The following is a 27,261-nucleotide window of genomic DNA, read 5'->3' as shown; positions in this document are numbered from 1 at the left end:
CCTGTAGAGAGTCGGCTAGCCTAGCATGCAGACTCCAGCCTCTCCTGTAGAGAGGCGTCTAGCCTAACATGCAGACTCCAGCCTCTCCTGTAGAGAGGCGTCTAGCCTAGCATGCAGACTCCAGCCTCTCCTGTAGAGAGGCGTCTAGCCTAGCATGCAGACTCCAGCCTGTCCTGTAGAGAGGAGTCTAGCCTAGCATGCAGACTCCAGCCTGTCCTGTAGAGAGGCGGCTAGCCTAGCGTGCAGTCTTCAGTCTGTCCTGTAGAGAGGCGGCTAGCCTAGCGTGCAGACTCCAGCCTGTCCTGTAGAGAGGCGGCTAGCCTAGCGTGCAGACTCCAGCCTGTCCTGTAGAGAGGCGGCTAGCCTAGCGTGCAGACTCCAGCCTGTCCTGTAGAGAGGCGGCTAGCCTAGCGTGCAGACTCCAGCCTGTCCTGTAGAGAGGCGGCTAGCCTAGCGTGCAGACTCCAGCCTGTCCTGTAGAGAGGCGGCTAGCCTAGCGTGCAGACTCCAGCCTGTCCTGTAGAGAGGCGGCTAGCCTAGCGTGCAGACTCCAGCCTGTCCTGTAGAGAGGCGGCTAGCCTAGCGTGCAGACTCCAGCCTGTCCTGTAGAGAGGCGGCTAGCCTAGCGTGCAGACTCCAGCCTGTCCTGTAGAGAGGCGGCTAGCCTAGCGTGCAGACTCCAGCCTCTCCTGTAGAGAGGCGGCTAGCCTAGCGTGCAGACTCCAGCCTCTCCTGTAGAGAGGCGGCTAGCCTAGCGTGCAGACTCCAGCCTCTCCTGTAGAGAGGCGTCTAGCCTAGCATGCAGACTCCAGCCTCTCCTGTAGAGAGGCGTCTAGCCTAGCATGCAGACTCCAGCCTCTCCTGTAGAGAGGCGTCTAGCCTAGCATGCAGACTCCAGCCTCTCCTGTAGAGAGGCGTCTAGCCTAGCATGCAGACTTCAGCCTGTCCTGTAGAGGCGGCTAGCCTAGCATGCAGACTCCAGCCTGTCCTGTAGAGAGGCGGCTAGCCTAGCATGCAGACTCCAGCCTCTCCTGTAGAGAGGCGGCTAGCCTAGCATGCAGACTCCAGCCTCTCCTGTAGAGAGGCGGCTAGCCTAGCATGCAGACTCCAGCCTCTCCTGTAGAGAGGCGGCTAGCCTAGCATGCAGTCTCCAGCCTCTCCTGTAGAGAGGCGGCTAGCCTAGCATGCAGTCTCCAGCCTGTCCTGTAGAGAGGCGTCTAGCCTAGCATGCAGACTCCAGCCTGTCCTGTAGAGAGGCGTCTAGCCTAGCATGCAGTCTCCAGCCTGTCCTGTAGAGAGGCGTCTAGCCTAGCATGCAGTCTCCAGCCTGTCCTGTAGAGAGGCGGCTAGCCTAGCATGCAGACTCCAGCCTCTCCTGTAGAGGCGGCTAGCCTAGCATGCAGACTCCAGCCTGTCCTGTAGAGAGGCGGCTAGCCTAGCATGCAGACTCCAGCCTGTCCTGTAGAGAAGCGGCTAGCCTAGCATGCAGACTCCAGCCTCTCCTGTAGAGAGGCGGCTAGCCTAGCATGCAGTCTCCAGCCTGTCCTGTAGAGAGGCGGCTAGCCTAGCATGCAGACTCCAGCCTGTCCTGTAGAGAGGCGGCTAGCCTAGCATGCAGTCTCCAGCCTGTCCTGTAGAGAGGCGGCTAGCCTAGCATGCAGACTCCAGCCTGTCCTGTAGAGAGGGGCTAGCCTAGCATGCAGACTCCAGCCTGTCCTGTAGAGAGGGGCTAGCCTAGCATGCAGACTCCAGCCTGTCCTGTAGAGAGGGGCTAGCCTAGCATGCAGACTCCAGCCTGTCCTGTAGAGAGGCGGCTAGCCTAGCATGCAGACTCCAGCCTGTCCTGTAGAGAGGGGCTAGCCTAGCATGCAGACTCCAGCCTGTCCTGTAGAGAGGGGCTAGCCTAGCATGCAGACTCCAGCCTGTCCTGTAGAGAGGCGGCTAGCCTAGCATGCAGTCTGCGAGCCGCTGTTGGAATCTCCTGTCTACAATGGAGCTGCTGTATGGATGAGCCCAGATGTGGCGCCACTCAGAGGCAGGCTCCACACACTGCACTGCTATGCTTCCTGTTATGGCTGAGCTCTGCCCTGTGGGAGGCACCGCCTCTTCTGGTGACGTCATCGCTCATAGGCGCCGCTGCATTGTGGACACGCCCTCCCGTATATCTGCTGTGTTCCTTCCCGTCCTCTTACCGGAGTGATAGAGCCCAGATCCCCGGCGCCAGGTTTCCCGGCTGTGGTGGCAGCTTTGGGGCCTCGTTGCTCGGTATGTATGATAGCTTTGTCTGACTGGCTGCTCATATGTATAGCCGGTGTTTTGCGACATTAAACAGCCCCAGGTGGTAAAATCTTTGTTTTTAGACATAAAATATCACTTCCTAGTTCAGGAATGGAATGCTAGAATTCCAGTTAGGACTGACACACCAGTGTAGAAAAATCTGTATTGCTCTCAGTCACACCTCACTGTTCTGGTTTGTACAGAGAGAAAGTATAAGGCCACGGCCCCACTATCAGTATCTGGTCAGTATTTTTTCTCAGGAGTGGGAGCCAAAACCAGGTGAGGAACAATCAGAGAAAAGGTATAATAGAAACAAGTCACCAATTCTGCATTTATCACCCACTCCTGAGAAAAAATACTGACCGAATACTGATAGGGGGGTCGTGGTGTAAGGGCTTGCAGCCTGCAATGATAAATGCTGTATAATGACACCAGTGACTGGCCACTTATCATGTGCCGACCAGAGTGACGGACACCCCCGGCTTCCTGTATAATGCCGGTACGAGGCTTTCTCCCCTCCGGGTGGCAGCATGGACTGTGTACACCAGGCCTGGTTCACTCACGCAGATTGCTGTAACTACACTTGTATTATTTAATATTGACCAGAGGGGAATAGAACTTCTAGCAGAGTAAGTTGGGCTACCTAGTAATGGGGGCTGGCCACTCCTCACCAATGGGCACACCATGCCACGAGCTGTAATGCGAGGGTAATGTGCTGCCAAATTATCTCCAAGCAGTCATAGAAAATGCAGAATGTGTTGGTGTTATTTATACATACATATATATATTTTATTGACCTAAGCAGCTTTGATTGTTTATTTTAGATTGTCGTCTTAGGTCTTAAAGCACCACTCCAGAGTTCCCTGATCTTAGTATTATATTCACCAGCCACCGTCTTCAGCGCCGCTCCGGTCCCGCACCGCCATATTGTGATCGCAGCTTCTGACTGACCGTAAGTCGGAGGTAACGGTCACAAGCTCTCAGAGTAAGTCTATGAGAACCTCGTTCTGACATTCATAGACTTGCATTCAGATGTGACCTCCTGCTCGGCCAGCGAACACTGGAGCGATCCACAGGTCACAAACTGCTGGAGACCGCCCGGAGCAGCGCTGATAAAAGATGAAGGCAGTGGCTGGTAAGTATGAGACTAAGGCAGGGAACGTAGATTAGTAGCAGCACTGCAATAAAAGAAAAGCTGGAGTGGTGCTCTTATATTTCTTCTATTTGCTATGTCTCATCATTATATCCTTTCACTTCTCCAGATGCCACCTTATTGATAGAAATCTGTTACAATTTCTTCTACTCGTGCACAGTCACTACCTCTGATGTTCCTGGGACAATGGAAATAAATAATGAAAAGATTGCTGGGAGAATATTAAATCTAACTCTTGAGGTCCTCTATCTGCTGACTGGAGAGGTGAGACATTCAACCATGAATAAAGGCCCCACACACATATAGACGGCTGTCGACAGAAAGATGCTTCAGACAATCAACCGACAGCCATCTTGGCCATCTCTCCCATACACAGAGACTCGCTTGGTCGCGCACCCCTCTGTGTTTTATAGGAATAAGCGGCTGATAGATGTGTCAGCCAGCGTCTCATCTCAATTAGAACAAAGCGATCCACAGTCCAAAATTGGACACAGCTAATCCGACATCAGTTGACTGGTACCCCCAAATATATTACACTCTAGGCCGAACCCATCGATATAGGCGGATGTGGCTATTAGTCTAATGTGTATGGGGGCTTTAAATAGGAACATGTTGAGAGAGGTGTGACATTCAACTGTGAGTAAGATATAGTAATATCCACTGAAGTGAGGGATTGAAAGATGAATACACTAGGGACTCGTCCAGAGAGGCGATGGATCCAATGATAAGACGGGGACTCGTCCAGAGAGGCGAGGGATCCAATGATAAGATGCGGACACGTTCGGAAGGGTGAAGAATCCAATGATAAGATGGGGACTCATCCAGAGAGGCGAGGGATCCAATGATAAGATAGGGACTCGTCCAGAGAGGCAAGGGATCGAATAATAAGATGGGGACACATCCAGAGAGGCGAGGGATCCAATGATAAGATGGGGACTCGTCCAGAGAGGCGAGGGATCCAATGATAAGATGGGGACTCGTCCAGAGAGGCGAGGGATCCAATGATAAGATGGGGACTCGTCCAGAGAGGCGAGGGATCCAATGATAAGATGGGGACTCGTCCAGAGAGGCGAGGGATCCAGTGATAAGATGGGGACTCGTCCAGAGAGGCGAGGGATCCAATGATAAGATGGGGACTCGTCCAGAGAGGCGAGGGATCCAATGATAAGATGGGGACTCGTCCAGAGAGGCGAGGGATCCAATGATAAGATGGGGACACATCCAGAGAGGCGAGGGATCCAATGATAAGATGGGTACTCGTCCAGAGAGGCGAGGGATCCAATGATAAGATGGGGACTCGTCCAGAGAGGCGAGGGATCCGATGATAAGATGCGGACACGTTCGGAAGGGTGAGGGATCCGATGATAAGACGGGGACACGTCCGGAAGGGTGAGGGATGCGATAAGACGGGGACACGTCCGGAAAAGTGAGGGAATCGGCGATGAGAAGACTGGGACATGTCCGGAAAGGTGAGGGAATCGGCGATGAGAAGACTGGGACACGTCCGGAAGTGTGAGGGAATCGGCGATGAGAAGATGGGGACACGTCTGGAAGGGTGAGGGAATCGGCGATGAGAAGACGGGGACACGTCCGGAAGGGTGAGGGAATCGGCGATGAGAAGACGGAGACACGTCCGGAAGGGTGAGGGAATCGGCGATGAGAAGACGGGGACACGTCCGGAAGGGTGAGGGAATCGGCGATGAGAAGACGGGGACACGTCCGGAAGGGTGAGGGAATCGGCGATGAGAAGACGGAGACACGTCCGGAAGGGTGAGGGAATCGGCGATGAGAAGACGGGGACACGTCCGGAAGGGTGAGGGAATCGGCGATGAGAAGACGGGGACAGGTCCGGAAGGGTGAGGGAATCGGCGATGAGTAAAATAGGGCAATGTTCAGTAAGGTGAAGTATTAAGGATGACATTTCATGTATGTGTTTTAGTAAAACAGGAATAGGCTTTATATAAATAAAACTACTGGAAGATAAGGTTATGTTGCACCACTTGATGTAAGATTTGACCCCACCATAATGTTTTCTTGTGTATTTATCTTTTAGGGTTATATTTTTACAAAGAAGACATTTGAGGAACCTGAGACATCTGGTAATAGCTCAGGAAGATGGAGCAGGACACAAAACTACACTGCAGTGCCTCCTCCTCATGTGATGACGCAGGAGAACAATAATGAGCAGAAGATTTTACAACTCACCAACAAGATTGTGCATCTCCTAACTGGAGAGGTGAGCATGGCTGGGAGATTATACTGTAGCAAGGAAGACATCTGAATGATGCCTCAACCCAATTTCTACTACCGGAGAGGGTGTTGGGTGAGAATGAGGAGCACGTGATGGTGTCAGTGGCATGACTAGAGGGCTGGCATCACTTTCAACGCAATTGGTACCGTTGAAAGCTGCTCTGCCTCTTACTCAAGTAAGCCTGCTGGAGATTGTCAGGCATAAAACAGAGGATGCAGGCGTTCCCGCACTCGGCTGCAGTCTACAGGCAGAAAAAGAAGATGTAACCACTCCAGTGAAGTTGGGTGAGTTGAGGGAATTTTTTTTGAGGGCTGGGCAGTTTGTTGTTGCAAACAAAACATATGGGGACAGTAAGGGATGGGGCAATTACTGTTGTATGGGGGCCACTATTAATATGTGTTTGTGGAGTCGCAGAGGGGACACTGTTTCTGTGTGGAGTCGCAGAGGGGACACTGTTTCTGTGTTGAGTCGCAGAGGGGGCACGGTATCTGTGTGGAGTCGCAGAGGGGGCACGGTATCTGTGTGGAGTCGCAGAGGGGGCACGGTATCTGTGTGGAGTCGCAGAGGGGGCACGGTATCTGTGTGGAGTCGCAGAGGGGGCACGGTATCTGTGTGGAGTCGCAAAGGGGGCACGGTATCTGTGTGGAGTCGCAGAGGGGGCACGGTATCTGTGTGGAGTCGCAGAGGGGGCACGGTATCTGTGTGGAGTCGCAGAGGGGGCACGGTATCTGTGTGGAGTCGCAGAGGGGGCACTGTTTCTGTGTGGGGGCCCTGAGAGGGCTTTAGTACAAGGTGGTGACATGGGGGGGGGGCATTCTTACTACATGGGGATACAGAGAGGGAATGATTCAAAAGATACAACAGAGATAAATCATACCTTCAAATGATTTTATATCTAGACACTGCTACAAGTATAACCAGAGACTAAAATGTTTACTACAGTCATGGCCAAAAGTATTGAGAATGACACCAAAATTATATTTTCACATGATCTGCTGGCCTCTGGTTTTTATTAGTGTTTGTCTGATGTTTATATCACATACAGAAATATAATTGCAATCATATTATGAGTACCAATAGGTTATATTGACAGTTAGAATGAGTTAATGCAGCAAGTCAATATTTGCAGTGTTGTCCCTTCTTCTTCAAGACCTCTGTAATTCTCCCTGGCATGCTCTCAATCAACTTTTGGACCAAATCCTGACTGATAGCAGTCCATTCTTGCATAATCAATGCTTGCATTTTGCCAGAATTTGTTGGTTTTTGTTTGTCCACCCGTCTCTTGATGATTGACCACAAGTTCTCAATGGGATTAAGATCTGGGGAGTTTCCAGGCCATGGACCCAAAATCTCTGTTTTGTTCCATGAGCCATTTAGTTATCACCTTTGCTTTATGGCCAGGTGCTCCATCATGCTGGAAAAGGCATTGTTGGGCGCCAAACTGCTCTTGGACGGTTGGGAGAAGTTGCTCTTGGAGGACATTCTTGTACCATTCTTTATTCATGGCTGTGTTTTTAGGCAAGACTGTGAGTGAGCCGATTCCCTTGGCTGAGAAGCAACCCCACACATGAATGGTTTCAGGATGCTTTACAGTTGGCATGAGACAAGACTGGTGGTAGCGCTCACCTCTTCTTCTCCGAATAAGCTGTTTTCCAGATGTCCCAAACAATCGAAAAGGGGATTCATCAGAGAAAATGACTTTGGCCCAGTCCTCAGCAGTCCACTCCCTGTGCCTTTTGCAGAATATCAGTCGGTCCCTGATGTTTTTTCTGGAGAGAAGTGGCTTCTTTGCTGCCCTCCTTGAAACCAGCCCTTGCTCAAAGAGTCTCCACCTCACAGTGCGTGCAGAAGCACTCACACCAGCCTGCTGCCATTCCTGAGCAAGCTCGGCACTGCTGGTAGTCCGATCCCGCAGCTGAAACAGTTTTAAGATACGGTCCCGGCGCTTGCTGGTCTTTCTTGGGCGCCCTGGAGCCTTTTTGACAACAATGGAAGCTCTCTCCTTGAAGTTCTTGATGATGCGATAGATTGTTGACTGAGGTGCAATCTTTGTAGCTGCGATACTCTTCCCTGTTAGGCCATTTTTGTGCAGTGCAATGATGGCTGCACGTGTTTCTTTAGAGATAACCATGGTTAACTGAAGAGAAACAATGATACCAAGAATCAGCCTCCTTTTAAAGTGTCCAGTGATGTCCTTCTTACTTAATCATGACTGATTGATCGCCAGCCCTGTCCTCATCAACACCCACACCTGTGTTAATGGATCAATCACTAAAACGATGTTAGCTGCTCCTTTTAAGGCAGGACTGCAATGATGTTGAAATGTGTTTTGGGGGTTAAAGTTCGTTTTCTGGGCAAATATTGACTTTGCAAGTACAGTAATTGCTGTTAAGCTGATCACTCTTTGACATTGAGGAGTATATGCAAATTGCCATTACAAAAAATGAAGCAGTAAACTTTGGAAAAATTACTATTTGTCTCATTCTCAATACTTTTGGCCATGACTGTACATGGATATTAGAGTTTGGCTAATACTAAAATATATGTCTTGCTCAAAAAGGCCAAAATACAAAAAGTCGTGATATAAAAATAGAAAACACTTTATTAATAACAAACTGTTTAAGAAAGCATCAAACACTAAGGAACCTGAAGTTGAAGCAACAATATTATATATACACCATTCACCTGACATGTCATGTACAACCTAGAAATAAACATCAGGATATGCACATGACAGAATAAACGCCTTACAGAGCTAGAAGTACAGCACTGACTGCCCTAAATGGCCATGGGGAAACTGCATGACTAGGGTGAGGATAATTAGTTACTGCCCACATAATCTTAATGTAATATTAAGTAAAATGAAATCTGGCACTCTTGTATTGAGAATATAGAATGAGTTTTTATTCAGTAAAGCAATCCCAATAAAGTAATGTTTTGGCCATTAACATCGACCTTCATCAGATGGATTGCTGTGGCATAAGGAAGACCAAGGAAAACAGCGCCATAGGTATGTGGATAATGGTAATAGCCCAGTGACACTTGCGCCTACCGTATTTTGCAGATTGTAAGACACATCGGACCATAAGATGCCCCAAATTTTGGAGTGGATAATAGGAAAAACATTTTTTTTAAATAAAATTATGTGAGTCTTATAGTCCATTTTAACTGTAGCTTAAATGGGGGGCGGCTGTGGTGGAGTGGGGTCACAGGAGACAGGGTCGCTGCTTCAGGAGGCCGTTGGCGGCAGGAGCGGGGCGATGCTGCAGTCCCTGGGCTCTCATAAGATATCGGCGCCAATGAGTGGAGTCCCCTTTCCTGTAGATTTCCCTGCGGTGGGCTTCGGGAAAATGGCCGCCGACATCTTATGAAAGCCTTGCCATCTTATAATCGCTCCGCTCCTGCCGCCGTGGGGCTCCAGAAGCAGCGACCCTACCTCCTGTGACCCCGCTCCACTGCAGCCTCCCAAATTGGGAGGAAAAACATTGTGTCTCATAATCTGAAAAATATGGTAGATATATTACACAGTTCTGTGGAAAGCATGCTGCAAAGTCAGAATGCTTTGCAAAATAGAAATCTTAATAGTTTGTATTGTGAATGACCTGGTGGGACCATCCTTTGCCTTCAAAAGAGCAATTATTATAAGTAAACTTGCACACAGTTTTTAAAGGAACTTGACAGAGAGTTTTTTTTTGGAGAATTAACCACAAATCTTCTGTGTATGTAGGCTGGCTCAGATCTTTCATGTAATTCCTGATAGACCCAAAAATGTTGATCTCTGGACTCTGTGGGGACCATATTATCATTTCCAGGGCTTCTTGTTGTTTTTTATGCAAAGATAGTTCTTCATGACATTGGCTGTAGGTTTGGGGTGTTATCTGCTACTTGTGTTTAGGTAACATGCGGATTTACCACATGTAATCTATAATTTAACCAGGGATGTGTCCGTCTGTCCGAAGCCTCTATAGACTATGCCTGCGCAGTTTGGCCCCAGACAGAAGAACGCATCCACATCCCAGACAGAACTGCTTATCACTGTTGTTCATAGTTTGATAGAACATATATATTTGAGTAACATTTATAAAATTCATATGAAAGTTCAATTATGAAATATTAATACATTTTTTTTAAAGCTGGAGTCGGTACATTTCTACCGACTCCGACTCCAACCAAAACTAACTCCGACTCAGACTCAGACTCCACAGCCCTGGAGCATATACCAGGATGGGGGGGGGAGCATACACCAGGATGGGGGAATAGGTTGGGGGAGCATACACCAGGATGGGGGAATAGGATGGGGGAACTTATACCAGGATGAGGGAAAGCATATACCAGGATGGGGGAATAGGATTGGGGAATCATATACCAGGATAGGGGAATAGGATGTGCAGCATATACTTGGATGGGGGAGCATATACCAGGATGGGGTGAAGCATATTCCCGGATGGGGGAATTGGATGGGAGAGCATATACCAGGATGGGGAGAAGCATATACCAGAATGCGGGAATAGGATGGGGGAGCATATACCAGGATGGTGGAATAGGATGGGGGAGCATATATCAGGATGGTGGAATAGGATGGGGGAGCATATACCCGGATGGGGGGAAGCATATACCAGGATAGGGGAATAGGATGGGGAGCATATACCAGGATGGGGAGAAACATACCAGGATGGGGTAATAAGTTTGGGGGAAGCATATACCAGGGTGGGGGGGAAGCATATACCAGGATGGGGGAGCATATACTAGGATGAGGGGAAGCATATACCAGGATGGGGGAATAGGATGGGACAGCATATACCAGCATACGGGGAAGCATATATCAGGATGAGGGAATAGGATGGGGGAGCATATACTAGGATGGGGGAATATGATGGGGGGGTGAGCATATACCAGGATTGGGGAATAGGATGGGGAGCATATACCACGATGGGGGGGAGCATATACCAGGATAGAGGGAAGCATATACCAGGATGGGGGGAATAGGTTGGGGGAGCATACACCAGGATGGGGGAGCTTATACCAGGATGAGGGAAAGCATATACCAGGATGGGGGAATAGGATGGGGAATCATATACCAGTATAGGGGAATAGGATGTGGGAGCATATACCAGGATGGGGGAATTGGATGGGGGAGCATATACCAGGATGGGGAGAAGCATATTCCAGGATGGGGGAGCATATATCAGGATGGGGTGAAGCATATACCAGGATGGGGGAATAGGATTGGGGAGCATATACCAGGATGGGGGAATAGGATGGGGAGAAGCATGTACCAGGATGGGGGAGCATATACCAGGATGGGGGAATAGGATGGGGAGAAGCATATACCAGGATGGGGGGAAACATATACTAGGATGGGGGAGCATATACCCGGATGCGGGGGAAGCATATACCACGATAGGGGTATAGGATGGGGAGTATATACCAGGATGGGGGGAAACATATACCAGGATGGGGTAATGGGATGGGGGGAAGTATATACCAGGATGAGGGGAAGCGTGTACCAAAATGGGGGGGAAGCATATACCATGATGGAGGGGAAGCATATACCATGATGGGGGGGGGGGAAGCATATACCAGGATGAGGGGAAGCATATATCAGGATGGGGGAATGGAATGGGGAGCATATACCAGCATGGGGGAATAGGATGGGGGGAGCAGATACCAGAAGGGGTAATAGAATGAGGGGAGCATATACCAGGATGGGGGAGCATTCAGTTTCAATCATGGGGTCTGGCCCGATGCCGGTTAAGTCATTGCTTTGAGAATATAGAGCAACCGCTGTTATCCCTGCCTCAATATAGAGCCAGTGTCGGTCAGGGCCAGGGGCTCGATTAGAGCAGATGCTGTCTATACTCAGCGGTGACCGAACCGCCCCGCCCCCATGACTGAAATCGAATGCTGGCTAGGAGAATAAAGTTCATTTTCTCCCCGCTGCATTCTTCTGCTGGGCAGCATAACGCTGTTAACCTACATATAAGCGGTTAATCTGCAGGTTAATAGAGTTATTTTTGATGACAGGATCCTTTTAATTTTGTAGCACAATACTTCAATGAAATGGTGCCAGAGTCAGCTCATGCGCATACCACGCTATGCAGCGCCATTTTATTGAAGACACTGCATATGCGAATTCTTAGTGTCTTAAAAAAAAAAAAAAAAAAAAAACGGCACCGGAAATGTACCAATAAAAATGCTCACCACCCGGGCATAAAATGGGTTTAATAGCTAGTATTCTATGCGCAGGTAGCGTCTCTGCTTTAGAAATTGACATGCTGTGGCTTGTAAACCCGCACCGCGGGTGAGTTTACACAAGAGTTAAATAGAAGCTCAGTGGTCATTTAATTTCTATAAATCCCATCCACTGTGCTTGCAATGTAGAACGGAGTGATATAAACGCATTAAAAACGCTGCTATTCCTGATTGTGGGCATGTATTTTTAAATGCTGTGATCGATATTGATCAGAGCATTTAGGGGGTTAAACTGCTAGGAGTGGTGCGGTACCGCTCCTGACAGTGAGAGCCAGGTGTTCAGCGAATTTGACAGCTGACACAGTGTCTGTGCACCAAAATTGCCAGGACTTATCAATACGTTCTAGGTTGGGAAGTCCTTCCCAACCAGGACATGCGTCTAAGGTTGTGAAAGGGATGAAGTTGTGGCTTTTGGTCGCAATTCTTCCATAAAGCTCAGTTCTGGCCAGACTTCACTAAATTTCCTTGGACGACCACTGTATTGACTGTCCACACCTCTGCATTTTGTGTTCTAAGTGCTCAGAAAAACAGGTAGATTCATCAGGGAGGCGTCTTATTGGCCCCAAATTTATTCAGCAGGACAATGACCCAAAACATATAGTCGATGTCCTTTAAGGGGATGTCCAAATTTGGCATGAAAATCTGAATTCAGATTCATGAATCCTCACATCGCGAAGGGAGCGCTGTTTGGATTTTCCGGTGCCTGCGGTGAAAGGAAGGTAGATAAATGACCACACGTATGCTATATGCATACTTGCGTCCACATTCTGACTAGACATCTGTAGCATTCCCTTGAATTGAGCGAGGCCGCTCACGTCTATTCAGAATGCGGCCATGAGTATGCATATCACATACTTGCAGTCACATGACAGGCCGCAGTGGAGAATCCTGACAGCGTGCGCCATGCACGTTATGAGGATTCAAAAGTCTGCAGTCACATAGAATGACTGCAGACTTTTGTGACAAACCTGGACAACCCCTTTAAGAACTATCTTCAGCATAAAGAAGAACAAGGAGACCTGGAAGTGATGATATAGTCCCACAGAGCCCTGATCTCAACATCATGTAGTCTGTCTGGCATTACATGAAGAGACAGATTATTGCACAAGCCTACATCCACAGAAGATCTGTGGTTAATTCTCCAACATGTTTGGTACAATCTCTCTGCCGAGTTCCTGTAAAAACTGTGTGCAAGTGTACCTAGAATAATTGACGCTATTTTAACCCCTTAATGGCTGCCGATTCGCCTTTTAGCAGTGGCAGTTAAGGGGCCTTATTCTTCAGTGCTGATTTTTAACGGTGCTGAGAAATATGGCAATAACGCCCCCCAGCTTCTAAAAATCTCCGAGGTTTCAGCTACCAGGGGTAACTGAGACCCTGGAGAATATGATCAGGGGTGGATTTTCACCTTTAAAACAAAAAAAAGACCGTTTTTAAAAATCATTTCTCTGTCCTCTGACATGATCTAACATTTCATCGGTAAAAGAAAATGTCCCCAGGAACCCCACGGTACCGGCCAAGCCATCCCCCGGCATTTCTCCTCCTGTTTCCGAAGCAAAATGGTGGGCGCATGCTCAGTGTGCCTACCAAGATATTCTGGCTGGAAGGTCCCTATCACAGTGATCAAAAGCCCAATATTTGTCATTCCCTTAGTCAGTTCAAAAAAGTATATATTTTTATGATTTTTCTTTCTTTCTTTGCCTTTCATTCCTGTTCATAGACCCCCACAAATGTCCCTGAAAAAAACAAAATTTGGGTTCTTACTATCAACATGGGTTTAGTAAAATAAAATCCACTCTCCGCCCCTACTGGGCAACAAAATCTGACCACAGTACCCCTGTATTTGCAGCAGTCATGTCCCGATCCTGTTATGAAGACCTAATGAGATTCCTTCATTTTAGTGATAATTCCCATGCCACCCCCCCCCCCCAAGAAGTGACCACAACTACGATTTCCTTAACAAATTGAGACCCCTAATTTCCCTCCTAAAACATTAGTTTCTAAATTACTATTCCCCAGAGCAAAATTTTGCAGTTGGCAAGTTTCTCATGAGTTTCAAGGGCCGCCTGTCATTCCGACAATTTATCCCCTCCAAGCGAGCCAAACATGGTGTAAAATTGTACAAAATTTGCGAGAGCTCATCAGGGTACATGTGCTCCTTTCTAATTTACGAAGATGGGAACCGCCAAATAAACCCAACAAACCGCCCCCAGACAATTGGCATCCTGGGTAAAATAGTCTGGGAACTAATAACGTCATTTCTTCACCAAGGGTACCACGTGTACACTGACAATTACTACTAAAACTAGTGCAATCAAATTTGAGGTGTGTTCCTCAGAACTTATAAAAAAGATTCATGAAAATGACAGTGAAAAAATTGCAAATTGTGATTTTTCAAACTTGTGTTGCATCAACTGCATAAAAATGGTGGTATAAAACCAGTACCATTCTAGCTAAAAACATTAGAGGGTATAATTTACAAAAAGACATTTATGAGAGTTTTATGTTGCTCTTGAACCATACAGGCTCTGCAAATATGAAAATCTATTCCAAATAGAGCCAAATTTGTGTTCCAAAATTCAAATTGTGCCCCTTCTGTTCCAAGCCCTGCTGTTTGTCCAAACAGAACTTTTTGACTACATGTGGGATACTGCCATGCTCGTAAGAACGTGGGTAACAAACTGTGGGATCCACTTTATGGTGTTACCTCTTGCAAAAGTGAGAAATTTGGGGCTAAAGCAAGATTTTTGTGAAAAAAATGAACTTTTTCAATATGACAAACTAATGTCATCAAATTCTGTGTAGAACCTGTGGGTTCAAAATGCTCCCTATACTCCTGGATAAAATCCTTGCGGGGTTTAGTTTCCAAAAAGGGGTGAGTTGTGGGGGAGTTTCTGCTGTTTAGGCACCTTAAAGGCCCTGCAAATGCGACATAGTCAAATTTGTGTTCCAAAATTTAAATATTGCTCCTTCTGTTCTGAGCCTTGCCGTTTGTCCAAACAGAACTTTTTGACTATATGTGGGGTATTGCCACACTCGTAAAAAAGTAACAAATTGTGGGGTCCACTTACCTCTTGCAAGAGTGAAAAAATTGGGGCTAAAACAAGATTTTAGAGGTAAAATTTTAATTTATTTTTATTCATTCCACTTTGCATTAATTCCTGTGTAGCACCTGAAGGGTTAAAAAATTTCCAGACAATAGTTTTTGAAGTATTTGAGGAGTGCGCTCTTTGAAATGGTCTCACTTTTAGGGAGTTTCCAATATATACGCCCCTCAAAGTCAATTAAATCTGAATATGTCCCTAAAGAAACAGGTTTCGTACATTTGTTGAAAAGATGAGAAATTGCTTCTAAACTTTTAACCCCTCAAACATCCTAACAGAAAAAAAATTGTTTCAAAAATAATCCAGATGTAAACTAGACATGTGCAGTGTTACTTATTAATTATTTTGTGTGGTATAACTATATGTTTTAAGGGCATACAAATTTAAAGTTTGAAAATTGCAAAATTTTCACTTTTTTTGTCAAAATTTCGATATTTTCATAAATATTTACAAATTATATCAACCAAAATTTATCACTAACATGAAGTACAATATTTCACAAAAAACTGTCTCAGAATCACTGGAGTTATTATCACATAAAGTGACACTGGTAAGATTTCTAAAATTTGACTTAGTCATTTAGGTCAAGATTGGTTCCATCACTAACCAATATTGTTGAACAATATCAACAATCTCAAGGCTAATCCAGATGTGGATGGCAGAGAAAAATTGCTGAAAGGTTGCAAAGCAGAATAGTCTGGATAGTGGATAAGCAGCCCAAATCAAGTTCCAAAGAAATTCAAGCTTTCCTTCACTCTCAGGGTACATCAGTGTCAGCGCGAACTATCTGTCGAGATTTGAATGAAATGAAACACTGTGGCAGGAGACTCAGGAGGAGCCCACTGCTGACTCAGAGACATAAAAAAGCTAAACTATAGTTTGGCAAAACGTACGTGAGTAAGGCAAAATTCTTCTGCGAAAGCGTCTCATGGACAGATAAGAACAAGATAGAACTTTTTGGTAAAACACACAATTCTACTGTTTACTGAAAACAAAATGAGGCCTACAAAGAAAAGAACACAGTACCTACAGTCAAAGATGGTGTAGGTTCAAAGATGTTTTGAGGTTGTTTTTTTTGCTGCCTCTGGCATTGGGTACTTTGACAGAAACTCCAGAGATAATAAATATATACACTGCTCAAAAAAAATAAAGGGAGCACTCAAATAACACATCCTAGATCTGAATGAATGAAATTTTCTCATTGAATACTTTGTTCTGTGCAAAGTTGAATGTGCTGACAACAAAATCACAGAAAAATCATCAATGGAAATCACATTTATTAACCAATGGAGGCCTGGATTTGGAGTCACCCCCAAAATTAAAGAATTAAAGTGGAAAAACACACTACAGGCTGATCCAACTTTGTTGAAATGTCCTTAAAACAAGTCAAAATGAGGCTCAGTATTGTGTGTGGCCTCCACGTGCCTGTAGGACCTCCCTACAATGTCTGGGAATGCTCCTGATGAGATTGCGGATGGTCTCCTGTGGGATCTCCTCCCAGACCTGGACTAAAGCATCTGCCAACTCCTGGACAGTCTGTGGGGCAACGTGACGTTGGTGGATGGAGCGAGACATGATGTCCCAGATGTGCTCAATCGGATTCCGGTCTGGGGAACGGGCAGGCCAGTCCATAGCTTCAATGCCTTCATCTTGCAAGAACTGCTGACACACTCCAGCCACATGAGGTCTGGCATTGTCCTGCATTAGGAGGAAGCCAGGGCCAACCGCACCAGCATATAGTCTCACAAGGTGTCTGAGGATCTCATCTCTGTACCTAATGGCAGTCAGGCTACCTCTGGCTAGCACATGGAGGGCTGTGCGGCCCTCCAAAGAAATGGCACCACACACCATTACTTACCCATTGCCAAACCGATCATGCTGAAGGATGTTGCAGGCAGCAGATCGCTGTTCACGGCGTCTCCAGACTGTCACGTCTGTCACACGTGCTCAGTGTGAACCTGCTTTCATCTGTGAAGAGCACAGGGCGCCAGTGACGACTTTGCTAATCCTGGGGTTCTGTGGCAAATGCCAAACGTCCTGCACGGTGTTGGGCTGTGAGCACAACCCCCATCTGTGGACGTTGGGCCCTCATGCCACCCTCATTGAGTCGGTTTCTAACAGTTTGTGCAGACACATGCACATTTGTGGCCTGCTGGGGGTCATTTTGCAGGGCTCTGGCAGTGCTCCTTCTGTTCCTCCTTGCACAAAGGCGGAGGTAGCGGTCCTGCTGCTGGGTTGTTGCCCTCCTACGGTCCCCATCCACGTCTCCTGGTGTACTGGCCTGTCTCCTGGTAGTGCCTCCAGCCTCTGGACACTACGCTGACAGACACAGCAAACCTTGCCACAGCTCGCATTGATGTGCCATCCTGGATGAGCTGCACAACCTGAGCAACTTCTGTGGGTTGTAGAGTCCATCTCATGCTACGACAAGTGTGAAAGCACAACCAACATTCAAAAGTGTCCAAAACATCAGCCAGAAAGCATTGGTACTGAGATGTGGTCTGTGGTCCCCACCTGCAGAACCACTCCTTTATTGAGTGTGTCTTGATAATTGCCAATAATTTCCATCTATTATCTATTCCATTTGCACAACAGCATGTGAAATTGATTGTCAATCAGTGTTGCTTCCTAAGTGGACAGTTTAATTTCACAGAAGTTTGATTTACTTGGAGTTATATTCTGTTGTTTAAGTGTTCCTTCTTATTTTTTTGAGCAGTGTATATATAATAAATTATAGACAATTTGCCACGTTTCCACCACTCACGGTGTCCTAAGGATTCTGTGCGTGACAGCTCATCCGTCCTGTAGGATCAGGGACATGCTGGGCTGTCAGTATTGTGAGTGACAGCTCAGCTGCCCAGTCTAGCCTTACCTGCGGGGTTTCTTCCTGGTGTCACCTGTTCATGTTGATTACCTGCATATTTAGCTGGCTGACAATGGTCAGACCATTGCCAGTCGTAACCTTGCTCAGTGGTGTGTTTGCTCTGTTTTTTTCACATTCTGATCATTGTTGCCAGACCTCGGATTTGCCTTTTTGACTACTCTTTTGTATTACCCCCTTTTGCCTTTGATGTACTCTGACCTTTGTTGCCTCACCCCGGACTTTGGCTTGGACTATACTTTTATTTTATCCCTTTTGTCTTTGACTTACTCTCCTGGAATTTGCCCTCAGACTCCTTGACTTTCCCGCCTCATGGCTTGTCCATGAGAAGTGACTTAGCGTCACACAATTCTCATATAGCTTGTGTTGTCTTTGAGAGAGAGATATTATTTTTTTGAGTGGTAGGACATATCTTTATGAAGTCTACCAAAGCCAATTGAACCTGCTCGTCTGAGCAGCATGCTGCAAAAATTGCCCTTGTGCTTGTAGGACTTTTAGTCCCCTAGGACTTTACCTTATCCCCTTGTATTCTTTCTTAGTTGCAATGCTACTAAACTCATCCACAGTATGTAGCTGCCCATGCCACAATGAAGGGGGAAGTCCTTCTTCTGCAGCTTCTCATGAGCCCCCATAGCTGTCTTACAAGCTTCTGCATCAGATGGACACTTTCCTCTTTCACATGAGAAGGACTGGGGAAGTACACTTTTTTGATGCATATTCTTTTTGTCAGATTACTGCCCTGTGATGACTCTATTATTGTCTTTGTCAGATTCCTAAATAAATGTTAATATTCTTTCACCTAGGTTTGGGAGTATTTAGAAGGACACAGAAATCTGTACATGGACATCACAGTAAATGACCCATCCCTTACATCACAGGGTGAGAAGAGATGTTCACTGCCTGTTACAATAGTTATCCTAATCATCTGCCTAGTGCATATAGAATTTATTTTAAACCACTGTATTTTCTCCTTTTATTTTTTCTACAGATGGTCGCAATAGGACACCTGAAAAATGTTACATTCCTATTTACTCCAAGGACCTACCAAAGGAAGATCAAGATATCTCACAAGACTCTCAGGTACAATGGAATGGAGTTGGACCAATTAAAATACTCTTTATATCCATACGAGACCATCGTGTTGTTTGTGGATTACATAGGGTGAAGACTTGATTGATATTAAAGTTGAAGTACTAGAGGAAGAAGAAGATGTATTTGAAAAAAGCGAGGAGCATTGCAAGGAGGAGACACCTTCTACTACCACACCATGTGAGTAATAATTACTAAACCCATAAGGTTATCCGACGTTTGTGGCCTTTTTTTCCCTCATCATTACGCTTGATTCAGATGTCCATTTTTCAGGTATGTGTTCTGTGTTGTTCATGGCTAGCCTAGAACACATACTCATTATAGTCTAGGACTACGAGACTGTTCACATTTTCATATGTTTAGGCATAAAAAAAACCTAGACATGTCCATTTTTGATCCAAGTCCTGGATCTAATTCCCCAATGAAAGACTGTGGTTTAGATTCAGTAAGACTGGCGTGGTACAGGACGATCTTAATGAAGGAATGTTTTGGAGTAAAATGCGCCAAATTCATTGAAGTGCATGGCATTTAATGAATTCGACACATCTTCTCAGTGGTGTGCGCCTCTTAGTTCTTCCAGAAATGCGTTAAAAATGCTGTACCTGTTGATGAATTTGACGGACAGGCATTTCTCCAGTGTAACATCTCTGGCGGCGTGCTAGCATGGCGTACCATCTCCCACCATGCAAGACCGCCAACTTGCCTATCAGTCCAGGCTGTGCACTATACTCCTTTACTTGCTGTGTGCATATCTCCTGTCTGCTGGCTTAGGGCGGCGGCGCTGGTACTTCCTGATTCTTAAAGTTACAGTGTGCGCAGTCCTAATGCGTCCCCAGCCTATTGCTGTGAGTCACTGGATACTTAAACCTCCCCCACCCAGTAGGAGGTGCCTGAGCAACACTTTCCTTCAGTGTGTTCTATGCAATGAGTTGCCAGGTCCTGTCCTGTATCTTGTCTGTTTCCGCCACCCTGGGGGCTGAGTACCCAGACCCGTTACCTGTATCTGTGACTTCTAGTCTTTTCCGCCACCCTGGGGGCTGTATGCCCAGGCTTATTCCTGTATCTCGTTCCAGTGTCAGTTCCTGTCTGAACTGTGTCCTAGCCCATTACCTGTTTGTCTCTATGTCCGATCCTTCCCTTTTCCAGCAGTGTCTGAACCAGTACCTAACTCCTACTCGTTGTCACTGTGCTTCTGTTTGTGAGTTTTGTGTCCACTTGCTACTTCATTGCAAGTACCTTGTGTGTATCTGGTTCTGCTTGTCCCGTTTCCCTGCCTCCGTATCTACCTCCTGTGTTCTAGCTATCTTCCTATGTTTCCTAGTCTGTTCCATGTGAACAGAGCCCTGTCCTGGCTGCCCGCACCTGCGGCTCCGCACCTGCTGCTCTGCTCCGCTTGTCCTCCGCACCTGCGGCCTCTGCTCCGCTTGTCCTCCGCACCTGCGGCCTCTGCTCCGCTTGTCCTCCGCACCTGCGGCCTCTGCTCCGCTTGTCCTCCGCACCTGCGGCCTCTGCTCCGCTTGTCCTCCGCACCTGCGGCCTCTGCTCCGCTTGTCCTCCGCACCTGCGGCCTCTGCTCCGCTTGTCCTCCGCACCTGCGGCCTCTGCTCCGCTTGTCCTCCGCACCTGCGGCCTCTGCTCCGCTTGTCCTCCGCACCTGCGGCCTCTGCTCCGCTTGTCCTCCGCACCTGCGGCCTCTGCTCCGCTTGTCCTCCGCACCTGCGGCCTCTGCTCCGCTTGTCCTCCGCACCTGCGGCCTCTGCTCCGCTTGTCCTCCGCACCTGCGGCCTCTGCTCCGCTTGTCCTCCGCACCTGCGGCCTCTGCTCCTGTATCCCAGTCTGTACTGGTCCCTATCCTGCCTGTTTTCCTACCTGCCAGTACCAGCCTGTCTGTATACCAGCCGAGCCTGCCTGTTCCCGCCTGTCTGCATACCAGCCAAACCTGCCCATTCCTGCATTCTCCGGTGTGGGTCAACAGCTGTGACCGGGGTCTGACCTGGAGTAGCACCTGGGCCACCTCCCATGTCCCTCCTCGGACCACGGAGTTGATTAAGCTGCCGTGTGTTCGTGGTCGGATCTGGCGAGGCCCCTAGTCACGCACCTCCAGGCACTCCTCGATTCGTGGCCCAGTGGGACCACTAACCACGCTCACGCCAGTTAGTCCAGGCGTGAGCTTAACATCCAGCTCTGCCCAATTTGCCAGAGCTGCTAGAAAAGTTATGTGAGGATGGAAAAATCACAACATTTTTCTACAGCTACACATTGCTCGAAAAATTTGCAACTTTTAAAGTGATTTACACCAGTTTTCTGACGTAAACACTTTGAGGAATCATGGTCTATGGGTCTATGGGCACATGATTTCTTACATCTGAGAAAAACTGATAAAACTCTGATGGTAGAAAGGGACAAACTGAACAAACACTGATGAAAATCATAGACTTTTATTTAGTATATATTGCTGTACAGACTGAAAAATTGTATTTTATTTGTATTATATTTTGTAGGTGATGGAAAGAATAGGAAGGTTGTTGCTGAAGAAGATCCAATTTTATCTGCTATTTGTGATAGGAAAGAAAAAGACATTGCAGTGGTTAAGGAAAATCCGGCTCTGGGTGGAATAGCTGTACTCTCTGATGGTTTTGGCCACAAGAGAAGTGGACCGGATACAGCAAATATTAATGCAGAGTGCACATCCCATACATGTAATGACTTTTTCCCATGTGTTGATTGTTTTACAAAAAAAACAAGTCTAATTTCACAAAAGACAATTGATGTATGTAAAACCCAATTTTCATGCTCTGCTTGTGGAAAATGCTTTACCAAGAAATCAAATTTGGTCCGCCATCAGATTATTCATACAGGTGAAAAGCCGTTCCCTTGCCCCGAGTGTGGAAAACGCTTTAAAACAAAGAGTGATCTGGTAAAGCATAAGAAAACACACACGGGAGAGAGACCTTTTTCATGCATTGAATGTGGCAAACGTTTTTTGGGTAAATCTAACCTTTTCTATCATCAGCTAATCCACACAGGAGAGAAGCCATTTCCATGCTCTGAGTGCAGCAAATGCTTTACACGTAAGCAGCAGCTTCTTGTTCACCAGAGGACACACACAGGGGAGAAACCATTCCAGTGTTTGGAATGTGGGAGATGTTTCAGTAATAAATGCGATTTAGTTTTCCATGAGAAGACTCACACTGGAGAGAGACCGTTTTCATGTTCCAAATGTGGGAAAAGTTTCATTCGTAAGTTTCGGCTCATTCATCATCAGAAAACTTGTAGACATCAAGAGACTTAACTATGCAGCTGGGAAACACACCTCAATAAAGATCACAGTAATCCCACAAGCTGAAGCCATTCCCAGTTTCTTTACTGTAATGGATCATTCGCCAAGGAGCTTTGAAGACTGTCAAGTACCGCATCAGAATAGAGAATTAAGGAAGCAGAAATGTATATGATTTGCCATTTTTGTATTGGCTTTTACTATGCACACAGAGTTGGTTTTAGGAAGACTTGTCATCTTGAGATAAATACACCTGCTTGATGTTACGTATACTATATAGTATTATGGTCACTATTCATTGTACTCTCATTTTTTTAATTTTTACAGCTAGTCATTAGAAAAGAAAGGTAAAAAATTTCCTATTGTGTTTATTAATTAAATTTTAACAATATACATTGTCTTTGGACTAGAGGTCAAGCTTCAAGGGGTTGTCTTATGAGACATTACATAAATGCTGTAAATAATTGTCCCCCAGCGACTAAACTGGTTGTAAGTTAGGAATTATGAGAAAAGTATCTTCTCAAAGGAGTTGTCCGATCTTCTGATAAAGTGCACTGCACGCTGTCAGGATTCTCCGGTATTACCAGTGAGAGCGGGCAGTCACGTGACCCCAGGTATTCGGTTTGCATGCATGTGGTCACATGTCGACTAGTTGTGCTTGGCCCCACAAAATAGAAGGGAATTGAGTGAGGCCATGCACATCTACTCGTAATGTGGCTGGAAGTATGTAAATGACATACTTGCGGTCACATGACTGTCTGCTCTCACTGGAAACAGAATCCTGACCGAGCGTTGCGCAGAAGTCTGCATAAAGTGACTGCAGGCTTTCATCAGAAGATCGAGCAACCCCTTTCAAGAAGACCTGAGTATCTCCTCCAATTGGTGCTGCTCCACTGATTCTGGAAAAGTTTTCATTTTCCTTCTGAGCCTCTCTGTTCAAAAGTTATGCTCCCCGCTAATGAACTAGGAAATTTTCCCTTCAACCAACTGGGCTAATACCACAGAACTTTTGTGGGCATGGCCGTGATTTTTAGTTGGCCAGCATCAGAGGAGATGCCCAGTTGGTTGAAGAAAAAATTTATGTCATTATGACGAGGTATACAGTTCATTCACTCTCTTCCACTTTTGGGATTTCTTCCTTGGAACACAGCTCTGGCTTAACCGGATATCCAAGGGTTAAATAGTGTCCAAAATGTCTAGTGTAGGGAAATATCTCACAAGAGAGATTTTGGCATATCTGTAGGGTATGCCACTAATGTCAGATAGATACGGTTCTCACTTCTGTGACCTGCACTTCTCTAAAGAATGGGTATTCCCAAACACCTGTTTCCCGCTAGCATCTGACCGCCAATGAGTGGAGAGATGGCGGCACATGAGCCGTCACTCTCCATTCATTGCTTTAGGAGTTCTGAATACATCAAATCAAGTACTCTGCTTGCTCTGCTGTAACAATGAAAGGAGGCTATTGAAAGTATGACAACGGGAAGGAAGGATAGGGGAACTCCTATTATGAATGAGAAACAGAAAAAACTGACGGCACTTCCACTACAAGAAATAGGCATGAATAGGTGCTTACTAGGAGTCGCTACCTCCATAAAATACTAACAAACAAAGCAGCACACTGCAACGCTAAGTATGCGAACATGAAATATATAAGAAATTTGAAAAGCATTACTGCTATAAAAAATAGAAATAAATCGGAAATCTTAGCGCATAAATTGGCCAATTCATGTCTACCTGGTAGCCACGACAAGGCGTTTCTCAAAATACCAGGACCCTACCAATGTGAATACCTCTCTATTCTATATTTTGTGATAAATCTCACATTGTCATTTTGATGATGGCTCCGCTTTTTTGGAGTCTGAATGTCTTTCCTCTCTGTCCTCAAAGCGGTATTATATGCTTTCTTTATCATTTTTTTGGGGGGGTAATTCCTTTCAAGGAGTCTCCCCTTTAATTCCTCAGCTCTTAGTTTAAACCCCTCAAATGTGGAACAATTCCAGCGTAGCCGCAAAAATTCCCCTTTTGGAATGGCTCTGATGGTTGCTGGTGAATGGGCGCTCCTTGCATCCAAAAGGCTGTTCGTTGCAATCTTTCCTGTATAGATCTGTTTGTATCATGTCATCTGCTCCTCTCCAGATCATAATATCTAGGAATGGAATATACGGTAGTTCTTGTAGAAGGAGAGTGCAAGCTTCAAATTGCGCAGATTGCTATTGAGGATATCAATAACATTAAAGTATTTTCCGTGCCCCTTAAGATAATCAAAACATCATCTATGTAACGTTTCCACATTACGATCTGGTCTACATAGATGGACATATCCTCTGCAAAGACAAATTCCTCCTCCCATCATCCCAGATAAAGATTTGCAACTGTAGGTGCGACAGCCGACCCCATTGCGGTTCCCCGCTTTTGGAGATAGAACAAGCCGTCAAAGACAAAGTAATTCCTTTCAGGATAAATCTCAGGAGGCTTAGGAGAAAATCTTTCCGTATTGAATTATAGTCTTGGTTCTTGGATAGAAAGAAGTCTACAGTCCTGCAACCCATATCCTGGTCTATACTGGTATATAGACTTTCAACATCGCAGGTTGCAAATAGTTCTTGCTGATCTAATTTGTTATCTTGTAATTCCTGCAGTACCTGCATAGTGTCTCTGATATAGGAGGGAAGATCATAAACATATCCCCTTAAGGCCAAGTGCAAACGATCAGTATTTGATGAGTTTTTTACCTCAGTTTTTGTAAGTCAAACCAGGAGTGGGTGATAAATACAGAAGTTGTGACGTGTTTCTATTATACATTTCCTCTGACTGTCCTACTCCTGGTTTTGGCTTATAAATACTAAGGTAAAAAACTCACTAAATACTCAACGTGTACACGTGGCCTAATTCCTGGTCAAGCCATTGATTGGTTTTTTCAGTCGGTTTCCCATACCAGAGATGATGGGTCTCCCCGGTGGGTTGCTAAGGTCCTTGTGGACCTTAGGTAGCATGTAAAATGTTGCTATCTTTTGACCACAAGAAAATCCCTCATTTTTTAGTAATTGCTCCACTTTCCCATCCCTAGAGTACAATATTTTTGTACTCTTCCAAGAATTGGTTGGTGGGGTCACTCCAGAGGGACTTGTATCCAGGAAGCTAAAAGACAACTCATTAATAAGGCGTGCTATATTTGTGTTGCAGCCACATGACAATATTGCCGCCTCTGTCACTGGGTGTCACGCACAGCATGGGAAAGACTAAGTGCAACACAAAGGGATGAGGGAAAGGGGGAGTGGAGACCCCTAGGCAGATCTAATGTCACCCTGCCTGCCCTACCATCCTTATATTGGTTCCACACTAATCGCCGAACAGGAAACCTAAGCCCTGTAAATTCCTAGAGCTAGGCCCTATATAGGGAGGAAGGATGAGCTCTGGTCAGTCCACACTAAAAACTAAAGACAACAAGGGAGACAAACAAAAGTGGATAACTTAGCTTGAACAGACACTAGGGAAGAAACGCCAACAGACTTCCAAGTGCACCAGAGAAGAAGCTGCTAGAACTCCTGCCAGAGCAAAGAAACATAGAAATATCACCGGCGAGTCCCAGAAGCAGACTGAGAGGTTTTAAACACCTGGACCAGGGTGTGTCAATTTTAGAGCAGAAGGAAGGTAGCCACTGGGTCCTAAAAGCAGATTGATTAAGAAGGCGTCTGCAATGCCAGACGAAGTGACCTTCTGCAACCAGCAGCAAAGTGACTGTCTGATACATCTGACACACCCGTGACACTGGGCTTAAAGACAACATCCTCCAAATGTTGTAATTCATCAATAACCCTTCTTTCTTCAGAATCAAGATGTGGTCTCAAAGTTTCATCAGGTAAGGCTAATATATCCTTTGTGACCATATCCTCAAAAACCTTCACAGCAGGACAGATTTGCAGTGAAGGCATATTAGTAGATTTGGGCTTCAAAATTTTCTTTTCCCAATTGGATCCTGGCATATCCTTAACTTCCACTCTCTACTTGATTATTGTATCCAATTCCTCCAATATTTCCAAAGTCTGCAATTCTTTCCTAGAGAAGCTGGAAATCATCCCAGTACCTTGAGAGGAGGGACCATTTTCAACCTGTTTTGAGAACGTTTTCTTAAAAATTATTTTTTTTCCAAATAGATGCAAATCCTTGATAATGTTGAATTTATTCAGGTTAGTTGGGAGACCAAAATCAAGACCCTTCTTTAGAACGTTTGTTTGACAGCCAGTTATGGTATGTCTAGATAAGTTAATTATTCTTAAGGAATTCATGTCAACCGTAGCTTGTTCCGTCACTTCCTTCTGTTTCTGTTCTTGGTCGAACCCCTGTATCCCAATCTGCCTCTGTTCCGTAAAAAAGGTCCTGTAGGATTCATGTTGTTATCCGGGTCGGCCCTTCTACAGGTGCATCTCACTAAATTAGAATACCATCAAAAAGTTAATTGATTTCAGTTCTTCAATACAAAAAGTGAAACTCATATAGAGTCATTACAAACCCAGTGATCTATTTCAAGTGTTTATTTCTGTTAATGTTGATGATTATGGCTTACAGCCAATGAAAACACAAAAGTCATTATCTCAGTAAATTTAAAATAATCAACAAAAAAACACCTGCAAAGGCTTCCTAAGTGCTTAAAAAGGTCCCCTAGTCTGTTTCAGTAGGCTTCACAATCATGGGGAAGACTGCTGACTTGACAGTTGTCCAGAAGGCAGTCATTGACACACTCCACAAGGTCCCAGAGTTCCAATTTTCATTTGGAAATCAAGGTCCCAGAGTGTGGAGGAAGAGTGGATAGGCACACAATCCAAGCTGCTTGAGGTCTAGTGTGAAGTTTCCACAATCAGTGATGGTTTGGGGAGCCATGCCATATGCTGGTGTAGGTCCACTGTGTTTTAACAAAACCAAAGTCAGCGCAGCCTTCTACCAGGAAATTTTAGAGCACTTCATGCTTCCCTCTGC

General features: G+C 45.9%; 1 protein-coding gene across 1 annotated transcript; it reads left to right on the top strand.

Annotated features, from left to right (window-relative positions):
• The first annotated feature begins 2,125 nt into the window (after window positions 1-2,125).
• On the top strand, window positions 2,126-26,744 carry LOC141273818 (uncharacterized). The gene is made up of 7 exons (XM_073686198.1): window positions 2,126-2,265; window positions 3,540-3,694; window positions 5,484-5,666; window positions 18,722-18,797; window positions 18,907-18,998; window positions 19,079-19,187; window positions 21,509-26,744. The coding sequence occupies exons 2-7, from the start codon at window positions 3,617-3,619 to the stop codon at window positions 22,297-22,299; spliced, it is 1,329 nt and encodes a 442-aa protein (XP_073542299.1). The 5' UTR covers window positions 2,126-2,265; window positions 3,540-3,616; the 3' UTR covers window positions 22,300-26,744.
• The last annotated feature ends 517 nt before the right edge of the window (window positions 26,745-27,261 follow it).

Source organism: Phyllobates terribilis, unplaced genomic scaffold, assembly GCF_046119375.1.
Source record: "Phyllobates terribilis strain yellow unplaced genomic scaffold, ASM4611937v1 Scaffold_5__5_contigs__length_657084704, whole genome shotgun sequence".
NCBI classification, from domain to species: Eukaryota; Metazoa; Chordata; class Amphibia; order Anura; family Dendrobatidae; genus Phyllobates; species Phyllobates terribilis.
The sequence above is the reverse complement of the archived record's forward strand: the minus strand, read 5'-3'. Positions and strand labels throughout refer to the sequence as shown.

Excerpts from the sequence above, each read along its gene's own strand:
- LOC141273818 (XM_073686198.1), top strand. The coding sequence starts at position 3,617 with ATGGAAATAAATAATGAAAAGATTGCTGGGAGAATATTAAATCTAACT. Across the intron at positions 18,798-18,906 it reads CCCATCCCTTACATCACAGG|ATGGTCGCAATAGGACACCT; the intron begins GTGAGAAGAGAT and ends TTTTTTCTACAG. Across the intron at positions 19,188-21,508 it reads ACCTTCTACTACCACACCAT|GTGATGGAAAGAATAGGAAG; the intron begins GTGAGTAATAAT and ends TATATTTTGTAG.